Source organism: Porites lutea, chromosome 5 (assembly GCF_958299795.1).
Source record: "Porites lutea chromosome 5, jaPorLute2.1, whole genome shotgun sequence".
NCBI classification, from domain to species: domain Eukaryota; kingdom Metazoa; phylum Cnidaria; class Anthozoa; order Scleractinia; family Poritidae; genus Porites; species Porites lutea.
Genome location: NC_133205.1, coordinates 18,213,570 through 18,225,246, shown reverse-complemented (window position 1 = coordinate 18,225,246; position 11,677 = coordinate 18,213,570). Strand labels below are relative to the sequence as shown.

Genomic DNA, 11,677 nt, shown 5'->3' with positions numbered 1-11,677 from the left:
GGCGAGCAAGTCCAATATTTGCCAATGACAAAGGAGCTGCCAATAGGTACCTTAAGATCCAACGACGATGGCAACGAGAACGTCAAAAAAGCAATAATTTTAACAACAACGCTGCACGTGAATCAAACTTTTTTGCACATTTCTTTGCCGTTTTTGCACGACTACGACGTGAAAATGCCTATATAGTTATGTAGGTACTCACTCGGAAAGATGAACGTCTTTTGGAGGTTGGAAGAATGTGATCACGTGTTCTACTGTGTTCTGGAAAACAAAAACATCTCAATAATTTGAGGAAGCAAATAGGACACAATCTACTTGGATCGATGCATAATGCGCTCCTAACATTCTAGCAGGCCAACACTTTACTATTACCTACTTACACAACGACCAAAACAATAACTGGATCCTACACTTACATACTAAAAATACAACAACTCTACCGTGCAAGCAAAACAAATAACTCATTCTAGCGGAACTCAAATCTCGATTGTAGATATTCGTAGTAATGGTATTGTTTTTAGCTTAAACATCAAGCAACGCCTCTCTTCTCCCCTCTTTGCCACTCCCGCTCCCAACACCTCTTCCAAAGCCAGGGGGGAAGACTACTCCTTGGTTGGAGTCTACCTCCACAAATATCACTTTTTCCCATAGGATTGTACTAGGCGTCCGGAGTCAGATGACCCAACGGTTTCTTCTTTCTCCCAGGAGATACTCATAACCCCCGGGCCATCCCGCACCTACCGCAGGTCTACTATACCTCCCTGCAGATTGTAGCTTAATCGCCATCTCTGCAATATTTATTCCACTTTTAGGAAACTTGACGTCCCCCCTTGTTCTTTAATTGAGCTTTTAACCCTTCACCAAGCCTAACTGACCTGTTCATAACAGCGAGCTTACGCAACAGGATGAGAGAGGAAAGAAGACGGCAAACCCTAGGTGACAAGCGTGGCAAGATTCAGTTCAATCTTTTTTGAAAAAACTTTTCGCCAAACTGCACCCTCCTTTAAACAGAGCTTTTTGTAAAAGACCAGAAAACATTAATGTAAGTGAAGATCACGACAAAACACGTAAGAAATAGCCCTGTCACGTTTGTCACACACAAGCGTTTTGCCGTCCTTTTCTTTCTGCCGTCCTGTTGCGTAAACACACTAATAACTCCTTACGGCATCATAGATAACTTTGACTGGCTGTGAAGACACTACAGCTCTCTGGTCACACTTGCCATCAAGAGGATTTGTCTCAAAGGACGCATTGAACAGGGCAAGGTGTTGATCTGCAAAAAAATACAGTAATCCTTGAACACTCTCGCAATAACAGAATGGAAAGGCAGTTGGCAAGTAACTTCAACTTGACTGATGATCACCAGACAGAGTCTCATTTGAGGCAATTTGGATAGCCTGAGAAAACAGCCACCACTGAAATGACGTCTGAGAGACAAGTGAAGAAATTCCATACTGATGACGCGTCACCACCCACATCTGGGTAGTGTTTCTGATTGGTTGGAACAAATTTTCAGCTGATCAGACGCACTACGCACGTCTGGGAAGTGACTCGTCATCAGTATGGAATTTCTGCGCTCGTTTCTCAGACGTCATTTCGCGGAGAAACCAGTGGTGGCGTCTCAAAATGTCGGCTGTTTTCCCAGGCTACAATTTCAGTAGCTTTATATGTAGACAAACCTGGTTTGTCATCTTGTGACGTTATCATGAGTGGCATCTGTCCATTACTGTCAGCAGACCCAAACATCTTCATCATGTCAACCTTTGCCGTCACTCTAAATAAAATTATCATTAAAGAATTAGCACTTAATGAGTGAGGCTGAAGGTTATGGTGAGTTGTGCGTGTGCTTTTAGCCAATCAGAATTGGGGAAATATTTTGAAGGAATAATAATTATTGTTCAATTATGGTTTCCTTTAACGTCGATCCAACTCAATACTCTAAGAACCACATCCTATGGAGTGACCTTTCAAATGAAATCTCTTCCTAAGTGATCTTGCAGTCGTCAACTCCTTTCTCAGCAGCTAACAAAATCTTGAATAAAACCTGACGCGATCGAGGCCGGCGGAACCCGGGGGATCGAGGACTGGATTGCCTCTGAAATGATGCTTGGTCTTCCTAGAAATTACTGGTCCTAACTTACTTGATAGCTTGAGCAGAGGGTCTCTGAGAAAGCTCTGCTAACAAGTCCTGGAAACTTAGTCGTGCAACATCATTTGGCCTAAAACATTAACAAGTTTTTCATCAGATATGCTCGGACCTTTTTAAGAATAACAATGCAGAGCAAATGACAGTCCTTGAATAGCTGACCACAGGAAATTGCAAATGAAGAATAATTAGGTTACTACGATATTGATATTCATTGTGTCCTCAGAGGCAAACCTCTCTTCCGTTCTCACGAAAAGATAAATTGAATGTTGACAACCCGACAACAGTTTAATATTAGTCAAACTCTTTGAGAACAAGGGCAAATAAAGTCACGGTCAATTTTCAGTGTCGTCACGAGCGTCAGCAGACTAGGGCAAATACGGCGCCCAGTAAGATAATTTTTGGCGCAATGTTAACTTAAGCTACGTTGACGCGGCACCGGACGAATTTTCGACCAGTTGTAGATTCGTGCGCTTAGCAGTTCCATTGACGCGGAGTCACCTTAACCGGGCGTAAATTTAAACGGCTAACAGTTCAAAGTTGATGATGATGATACCTTTATTAAAGTGTCAAACTGTAATAGCGGTATATAACCACTAAGTGGGGACACTAAAATAAATTCTAAAAAATAAATCAATTAATAAATTAATTAAAAATTAAGAAAAACTATGTACAGTATAAGCAAGTGAGAAATTTCCAAGTTCAAGCTTGCAAGTTCCGCGTCAACAAAACGAAAATGGATCGATTTTCGTATGACCTTGAAAAATGGTTTCGGTAAGTGTTCGTTATTTGCTTTATCAGCCAGTGGATAAAAAGATCAAAACATGGCTTCTTCGTTTTCCCCCCAAAGAAAACCCTAAAATGGAGAAGGCATTCTTCGATTGGCCAATCGTGTTGCAGCATGACGTCAAAGCGAAGTATCAGTTGATTTCTAGAAAGTTCTCAGGCATGAAGATTTTTCACCCGAGCGTTCGCTTAACCAACCAAAAGCTACGCGCGTTTGTATCCGTGCCATAAACCAATCAAATCGCTCTATTTCCGTTCGTTTCAAGGTCATACGAAAATCACTCTATTGAATGGTTCCGTGTGAACGTAGTGTTCGCTGAAATTTTTCAGCCAGTCGAAAATTCGACCGGTACCGTCTGAACTTGGCCTTAAAGCTGACATGTGAGACTGTAAAGCTAAAGTAATGTGTATTAAACACTCACGTGTCTCCTGTGATGTCTCTGAGAGCCACGCTGATTTGCTTTAAATGCACGATGACTTTATTTTCGACATACTAAATCATAGAATGAACCACAAAAATGTTCACATGTATTAGCTGGTTACAACAAACGTTTCAAAGCAATTAATTCACATAATGACTGCTACAACGACATGAACAATATCAATATAAGGTTTAATTCATCCTTGTAAATAAGAAAATCCTTGGGCAAGGGGCTCACCGCAGAGGGTAAAAACAACAGCTGTGAGAGATAAACGGTGAAATGCTGAAGAAAAGTACCCAGTCAGCAGAATTATCAATGACGGAAAGGATTTTAGCCATTTTATAACAAGTAAGATTATCCCTTCGCGACCACCTATCCAAAACCCCAAAAATTTCCCAGTCGAACCACTCGTAAACGACCACCTCCCGTAAGCGACCGCGAACACGTTTCGGGACTGACAGTTTAATAATTTTCCGTTGTCTTTAACCTCTTGTAAGCGACCGCTTCACGCATAGTCCGATCTCTATGCTCACTCCATGTACAGTGCTTTTTAGAGTATACGAAGAACTTTTAACGACAACATGAAACTGCACACATCGCAACTCAGAAATTGCATGCAATAAATTATCTTCCATAAAACAGATGTCTGGACCTCTTCTCGGAAGAGGTCCCCTGTGGTCCGATTCTCGAAAGCGACTACCTCCGGTAAGCGACCAGCAAGTCTTCGCATTTTAGATGGCCTCTCAAGGGAGGTTTGACTGTATGTAATTTCTTTATTACTTGCGCCCTGCAAAATAACGTGCCGAGGGCTATTACGGATGTGAAGATTTCTTTTTTTGTGTGTTACTTAGAGTTCATGTTATTACTTTAATTTGATTTCTTTTATCATCAATATAGAAACGGAGGCTTCGCTTTTAGCCCTGGCTAAATCTATAAATTACCTCCTTTGGAAATGCAGTGATGTTTTCCCCTTCACTATAGCCTATAGCAGAGTACAGCTTTTCTAATTCTTCTTTCTTCTGTTCCTCTGTTAAGATTTCTGTTTAAAACATAAGGTCTCCTTAGTCCCTTTTCCCAGTGAAAGCAGTAAGGTTAGAGCATTCCTAAGAAACTAGGGCCATTTAAAGGGAGATGTTTTCGTACTTTTCATGTTTTAAGCTTTTCCAAAGTAGCCACTTGACCAATGGCTTGACCGTTTGGCAGTGCAAATTGGATCATGCGACACAGCGCAACTGTTTATGAAATGAAAAATTAAAGAGAATGTATTTCCAATTGCGTAGCATACTTCATAAGCACGGTATGTGCCACAATAGCAATTTAGAACAAGTTTGAAGTTTATTAATTCATAAATACATAGCAGTTCGACAACTAAATCGCGTATTTACGTTAAAAACTAAATTATAGATAAAAAACATTAACTAATCTATCTTAATTGAAAGGAATAAAAAAGCTAACAACAACAACAAAATACTCCACACAATGTCCAACGACTTTTCGATTCTAGTACTTAATCAAGACTTTGAACTGTCCGAAAATTTAACTCTCTCTCTCCTCTCTCATTTTTTCAAATGCTCGAACAGGGTCTAAGGTCGCGCCAAAGAAGTACAGAATTTGAATAAAATTTGCTTGCGTTTCCGTTTTGCGTTGAAATAGTAGTACCACTCCATTATGGAGTTAACAAATTAAAGATAAAGAAAAATGAAGGTGCATGGCTTACCTGGCTGCTGCTCTTCCTTCTTGCTTTTACTTTTGGAGCCAAACCATCCAGAAAACAACCCACCACTTTTTTTCTCTTCGGCTTTCTTCTTCTTTTTCCTCAAAGCTGCAGCCTCCTATTGTAACAGAGATTAGAGTTTAAGACATGCGCCCTCAAGAGACAAAGAAATACGCCGTTTAAGCTAGTCAACCCATTTTCTGCTCACTAGCCCGAAAAGGAAAACCACCCATTTTGATCCCAATTTTTAGCTTTTTCCGCGTGTTTGTGTTTTCTGTTGCCGGGCTTTTACTAGGACTTAAATATTTTGTAAGAGAAGTAGTGTAGCATGAGAAGACAGACGAGAATCGTGACGCCACCAGTGGCTTCCCCGCGAAATAACGTCTAAGAAACGACTGCAGAAATTCCATACTGACGACGTGTCACTACCCAGTTCTGGGCAGTGCTTCTGATTGGTTGAAACAAATTTTCAACCTATCAGATGCACTACACGGATCAGGGAAGAGACGCGTCATCAGCACGGAATTTCTGTGCACATTTCTCAGACGACATTTCGCTACGAAACCGTTGGTGGATTCGCGGAATGTCGCCTTTTTTTCACAAGCTAGAGGTAACAGCAACCTTAAGCGACCACGACGGAGACGTCTTTGAAAACGTCAGTTAAAAAGTGTGTTCGCGCTGCTACAAACTTAATCGCACGTATTCCATCTCGTTTAATTCTTCTAATGTGGGCGAATTTTTTTGGAGTTGAATTCTATAGGACTGTATCAAAGTTCAAAAAAGAGGGTTATCGTCTTGTGTTCACGTGCTCCACAAAACGTGAAATTGGCCGCTTAACGTCGTAGTCTTGCTGAGACGGTAAAGAAATGTACAGGTGCAAAGTTGGAGTTTTGCCAATCTAGACCTTCTGTTTTTTTGCCGTTCTCGTTGCCGTCGCCGTCGTCGTTGCTTAAGCTTCTTAATTGTAGTATGTTTACTACGGTGAAACGTGTTAACATTTAAAAGTACCAACCTCATAAGCCGCCTGACGTCTACAAATGGTGATATTTAATACATCTAACTTGTTTTCAAGTTCCTAAAGATCAAAAAGGACGTAAAATGGGGCATAAGGTCAATTACTTACATGATACGTTACGTGGCTACTTTACTAATTTGATTTATGCCAATTACTTCATTACAAAATGTAAAGTGCATTTCCACGAGAAACGACATTTATTTTTTTTGCGTCAAACGTCCGATTACAATGATCGCAAATATGTCCATCGTAAGTCTGTTACAGACACTACCCAAGACGTAGCTGCATGACAGAGCTGAATACATAGACTAGTTCATTTTACGCAAGAGACCAAAAACAACAGACCATTTTTGATATATCAAAATTCATACTTGGCTCCGAGGCTTGGGGGAATAAAACAAAATAAATGTATTATTCATTACTGACCCTCAAGATGATTTCCCTTTTTTTATTCCCCCAAGCCTCGCAGCCAAGTATGGATTTTAATATATCGGCATTAAAGGGTGGGGAGGTTGCTTGCGAAGATCTGCAATGCACCTGACAATCATGAGAATGAATTCATATATCACAAAATTAAAGAAAATGTTACGTACCTCAAGTTTCTTGTAGAGTGCATCAGACTGTTTGTCTAACAGCAACTTCTGCTTATACAAATCTTTGTACTTCCGACAGAGATCCCTATACCAAGAGCAATAGAATCTGATTTAGGGCGTGTTCGACTGATTGTATTCCGGAATAAATATAAATGGAAGAAACTCTCGAAACCACATGTTTTGGCATTCATTGCACTGCAATATTTTGACATCTGCTTGAAATAGAATATTCCAATGTATGTAGCGTTTATGTAGTCCAAAGATCATGGTACAAGGGATTTGCTTCAAAACCTTTGGAGTATCCTTATTCCAGAATACAATCAATGGAACACACCCATTGTTTTGATAATATATAGATTTAGCCAGAGCTGCTAAGCTCTCTAAATTGTTTACTCAAACAAAATATAAAATCGTGTGATGTTAAAGAAACGGTGAAGACAACGAGAACGGCAAACAAAAAAATCAGCAAAAAAACAACTTTGCATGTGCAGCACACTTGTTTGTACATTTCTTTGCCGTTATTTTGCATGACTACAACGTAAAACTTCCAGAAATTTCCTGCTTACACTTTTTGTGGAGGAAATGTTGTATCTGTTCATGTTCACTTTTGTTTCACTGCTGCTCATTTTCACCTTGGTGACCGCTAGCATTTCTCATTTTCTCACCGCCGCTATAAAATTTTCATGTTTTTCTTCAAACGAAATTGGTCTCCGTTGCTCTAACTCTTTCTCTCTTTTCCACGTTAATAAAGACATTTAATAATAGTCAGGGATGTGCTCTAGCAGCGACAAGTGGCCCCTTTTTCAACACGACGAGGGGTCTGCTATTTCTCACCAAGAACAAGCGAGCTGCCCGTTGTCCAGAAGAAATATTTCCGCCCGAAATAGCGTTATCACCTCACAGTCGGGCTGTTTTCGAACTCCCTACCCCCTTCCCCAGAGTCTGTACGATCGGGTGGGAGTACGCCGACGTCACAACCAAAATTTGCCGGATCTTAGCAACGCACGCTTCAAGGGCGCGTAGAGCTCCGCTATAAACAGGTCAATGCCCCTATTACTGTAAAATAACATGCTAGAAATTGCACATCAAAGTTGGACGTTGCACATAGACTCCATTGTCTTTCGTCAAGACTTAACCAGCAAGGCTTCAAGTCCACATTGCTCCGCTCTGCGACATGTATTACGGATTCTACAGACTAGTATCAACGACTTACTTTACGCCACTGAATCGTAGCCAACAGTTACCAGCACCGTACAAACGACTTATTGACGAGATCAAGCAAAACTAACTACGAGAGAACGACTGGAGAATTTGACTAGTAATAGAAGACTTCTTAACTGTGACAATAGACGGATCGAAACGCACCAGTTACTGATTACGAGTCTTCATAGCCAATAACATCACGTCTTAACTGACAGACGACCAATAACATCGCGACGTAATGGACCAATCAGATCAATAACCAGAGTATAATACCATCAACTGACGTCAGTCACTGTCAACAACAACAGTCCTACTCAGGACTACCTTCACCCGGACGATCAAACGCAACCTACTTTTGATACATTTTATTGTGCATTAGTTAAGAGAATTTGGGTTTATATCTAAGCGCATCCTCTGGTTGCTACATAAAGCGGGTTATAATACTTCCTGAACTCGCCTGTGATGTTTCATATGTGCCCATGACCAGTTCCTTCGCTTCCTTCTCACATCTTCCTCCAGAATGCTTTTGATTGCGTAGTTCCACCTGTTGCAGTGAGAAAAGCGAGTAAGCAGTGTTAAGTTACAGTCAAACCTCCACTAACGGCCACCTCTCTACAACGGCCATTTTTTTTTGGCGGACAGCCCATACATTCACTTAACCTGAGATCATGCCCTATTTTCGTTTCGCTTTGAAAAAAACATTCCAGCGGGCAAGGCGAAACGAAAATAGCGGTAGCCGTTAGAAAGAATGTATGAGAACCACTAAAATTGGGCCTGACCTCAGGTTAACATTCACTCTTGTTACAACCTATCTATAACGGCAGCTTCTCTACAATGGCAGCTTTCTTCTGTCCCCAAGGTGGCCGTTGTTAAGAGGTTCATCCGTATTAAAGTATGTTTTTTTTTTTTCATCCTGTTACAAGCAAAATAATGAACAAGAAAAACCCCTGGGATCGTCTTGCATTCAATCCAGAGTGTGAGTAACTGAAAAAAAAAAACTATAGAATCCAGATCACCTACAGCAGTGGCATCCAAGGCCTAAATGAAGTGCACCATCTCTCTCCTCCGCACAGGATTCTTTAGGGAGCTTGGGCAACAACGACGGCGACGGCGACGGCTACGAAAACGTCAGTTAAAAAGTGTGTTCGCACTGCTTTAAACTTTATCGCGCATATTCCTTCACGTTCTATTCATCAGATGTTGGTGAATTTTCCTTCAGTTGTATTCTAAAGGACTGCACTACAGCTGTTTCAGATAACACGTGATCTGCGTTGTCAAAAACGTTTCAGGATTTTGGGTTTTTTCTTCGACGTCAATCAAACCGTTACCATAGCATCCAGTCCTTGCTTGTTAAATAAAGGCGACAATAACGAGCAGAAGCTGCAAAAATAAGTGTTGACGATAACGTACCGATTCGTTTTCACCCTCCCATATCTGTGTTTCTTCTGGGTTTGGAAGCTCTATAGGAACAATTTCACGTTGGGAATCTAAACTAAGCAGGTAAAACAATTTGAGAGCTATATAAAAAAGTGAAAACACGCAAACTCTGAAGTTCAAAAGCAAAGAGCCTTGAAACACAGAAACACACAAAAAGGATCGAAATCCACTAATCACAAATCACAAACCATGACCTTTTGAACCCGTTGTAGTAAACTTCTGTTTCCTAAGAGGTCGGCTAAGAAGACACCGAACCTTCAGAGTTTGATTGACGTTGCAGAGAAACTCAAAATCCAAAACATCTTTAAAGTTCAGGGAAAAAAAGGGTCCTTGTCTTGCGTTCACGTCCTCCTCAAAACGGGCAATTTCACTCAGTAGTCGTGCAACGACAGCAAAGAAATGTACAAAAAAGCGTGATGCACGTGAAAATTGATGTTTTGCCAACCTAACCCTATTGCTTTTTTGCCGTCCTCGTTGCCGTCGCCGTAAGGACGCTGGGAGAAAGAAAACGAGAGCGCACGGGGGGCGATGGGAAGAGGAAAGAAAGGAAGCGAAGCCTTTTCCTTATTCCTATCGTCCCCCGCGCGCTTGCTATATTTTCCGATTATTGCTCTTTTTATTGGAATACCCAGCGGCAGTCTCTGCGGAGGAGACGCAACATTTAAACCATGGTTGCGCTTTTAGTGTTGTATAGTGTTAAGACCTATGAGAAGGCTATGGCACTGATCATAAATTAACAAGTATTTACCACTGCTTGGCATGGCTATGGAGAGGGTCGTTTGGTTTGTATTTCCTGAACCTTGAATTTGTGGCCATTCTGTCAAATGACTCCAGTAGCTCCATTACATCATGATACTGCTGTCTCAGCAAAACAAGTGAGATTTCTTGCAACACTAGGCTCAGGAAGATCTAAGAAGACATAACATTCATAATTTAGGGAGTGTAATAACAGTCCACTCTCCCATAATGGAAACGTCGCAGGAAACACCCAAAGTTCCTATAATCCCATTAGTTGACTCTCAATAAAACTCACACCTTGCTAAAACGGACACCTAGAGTTGGTCCAGCTCTCTCTTTGCTCCTTTTAGTTTACTCTCTGTAAGAAGCACACCTTGCTTAGACGGACACCTAGAGTTCTTCCCGGTCTCTCTTTTCTCGCTATAATTGACTCTCTCTAAGAAAGACACCTTGCTAAAACGAACACATAGAGTTGGTCCCGGCCTTTCTCCTTTTAGTTGCCTTTCTATAAGACGGACAAAGCTCTAAGATGAATACATGGTCATATTATTGCGGTCCAAAGAAGTATTTTTCTCAAAGAGAGTTAACTGTGTAAATAAATATATTACAGGATGCCAAACTGGCTAAACCTGTTTAAACTAGCCAGAATACTAAAGAAGTTTAGAATCATGTTAACGGCAAACGACGAACGTCAATTTATTCTATGTGACCAAATATTCCTTTTACTAGTCAAAGAAGAGAAACTTTTGTGCGATCAACTCTCTCCAGGACAGACGCCTTTAAGATCGGCACTATGTGTTTTGTTTGTCTTAGAAAGATGTCCATCTTCAGGAGCGTAGCGTTTATATACGCACATACGCTTGTGCGTACAGCTGAAATCAGGAATTTTTTCAGGGGAAAAAATTTTTTTCAGCAAATCGGGATAATTTTTCGCACTATATTGGTGTCTTTTTTTAGTGTTTCCTTCATCCTTTTATTTTTGCATGACACTAGAGATCGGTAAAAAAAACAACTAACTAATGCACTTTCCTTCCTTCCCTCAGAAAACGCAGGAAATGGCATTTCTGAGACCCTTAACTTAAACATTTTCTGGGGGAGCATGCCCCCCAACCCCCAGCTAGTTTCGAGCGCCTCTGCACTCTAACTTTTCTTTCTATGCGCACACTTTCAAAATCTCACGCTACGCTCCTGGTCTTAAAGAGAGTTAACTACCCTAAGATGGACACCTTTGTGACTGACACTATGCCTCCTTCAAAGAGAGATGTCCGCCTTCTAGAGAGTCATCTAAAGGAGGTCAGGCCAAGGCAGCGACCACCTCTAAATGTCCATTTCAGCAAATTGTCCGCCTAGAGAGAGTTGAGTGGAGAACAATTTTTGTTGACTGAACACAGTCAAACCTCTCCCGATCCACACGGTGGCTACGAGCTAGGTGATTGGGTTAAAAGAAAAATCATCTGCAAGTCTATACTGACATTTATAAAATAACTAAGGTAGTACGGGCGCTCTGATTGGCCGAGAGGCGTGTTTGCATGACAGTATGTAAACAAGGTTTGTGACGTCAAGATGTTTTGCTTTTCGCGCGCTAATCACGCAAGCACGAATTTGAAAAGGTTTTTGAGTTGA

The 11,677-nt window shown here is 41.0% G+C and overlaps 1 protein-coding gene across 1 annotated transcript in view; it reads right to left on the bottom strand.

Annotated features, from left to right (window-relative positions):
* The window catches only part of LOC140937485 (intermembrane lipid transfer protein VPS13A-like), a 110,677-nt gene that overhangs the window by 84,362 nt on the left and 14,638 nt on the right, over positions 1 to 11,677 (bottom strand). Inside the window, exons 13-23 of the mRNA XM_073387052.1 lie at positions 10,065 to 10,225; positions 8,337 to 8,423; positions 6,677 to 6,761; positions 6,081 to 6,143; positions 5,072 to 5,186; positions 4,296 to 4,393; positions 3,355 to 3,425; positions 2,142 to 2,219; positions 1,680 to 1,774; positions 1,164 to 1,273; positions 203 to 261 (exon numbers count right to left, since the gene is read on the bottom strand). Of these exons, the coding sequence (XP_073243153.1) occupies positions 203 to 261; positions 1,164 to 1,273; positions 1,680 to 1,774; positions 2,142 to 2,219; positions 3,355 to 3,425; positions 4,296 to 4,393; positions 5,072 to 5,186; positions 6,081 to 6,143; positions 6,677 to 6,761; positions 8,337 to 8,423; positions 10,065 to 10,225 (1,022 nt within the window). The remainder of the gene's footprint in view (positions 1 to 202; positions 262 to 1,163; positions 1,274 to 1,679; positions 1,775 to 2,141; positions 2,220 to 3,354; positions 3,426 to 4,295; positions 4,394 to 5,071; positions 5,187 to 6,080; positions 6,144 to 6,676; positions 6,762 to 8,336; positions 8,424 to 10,064; positions 10,226 to 11,677) is intronic.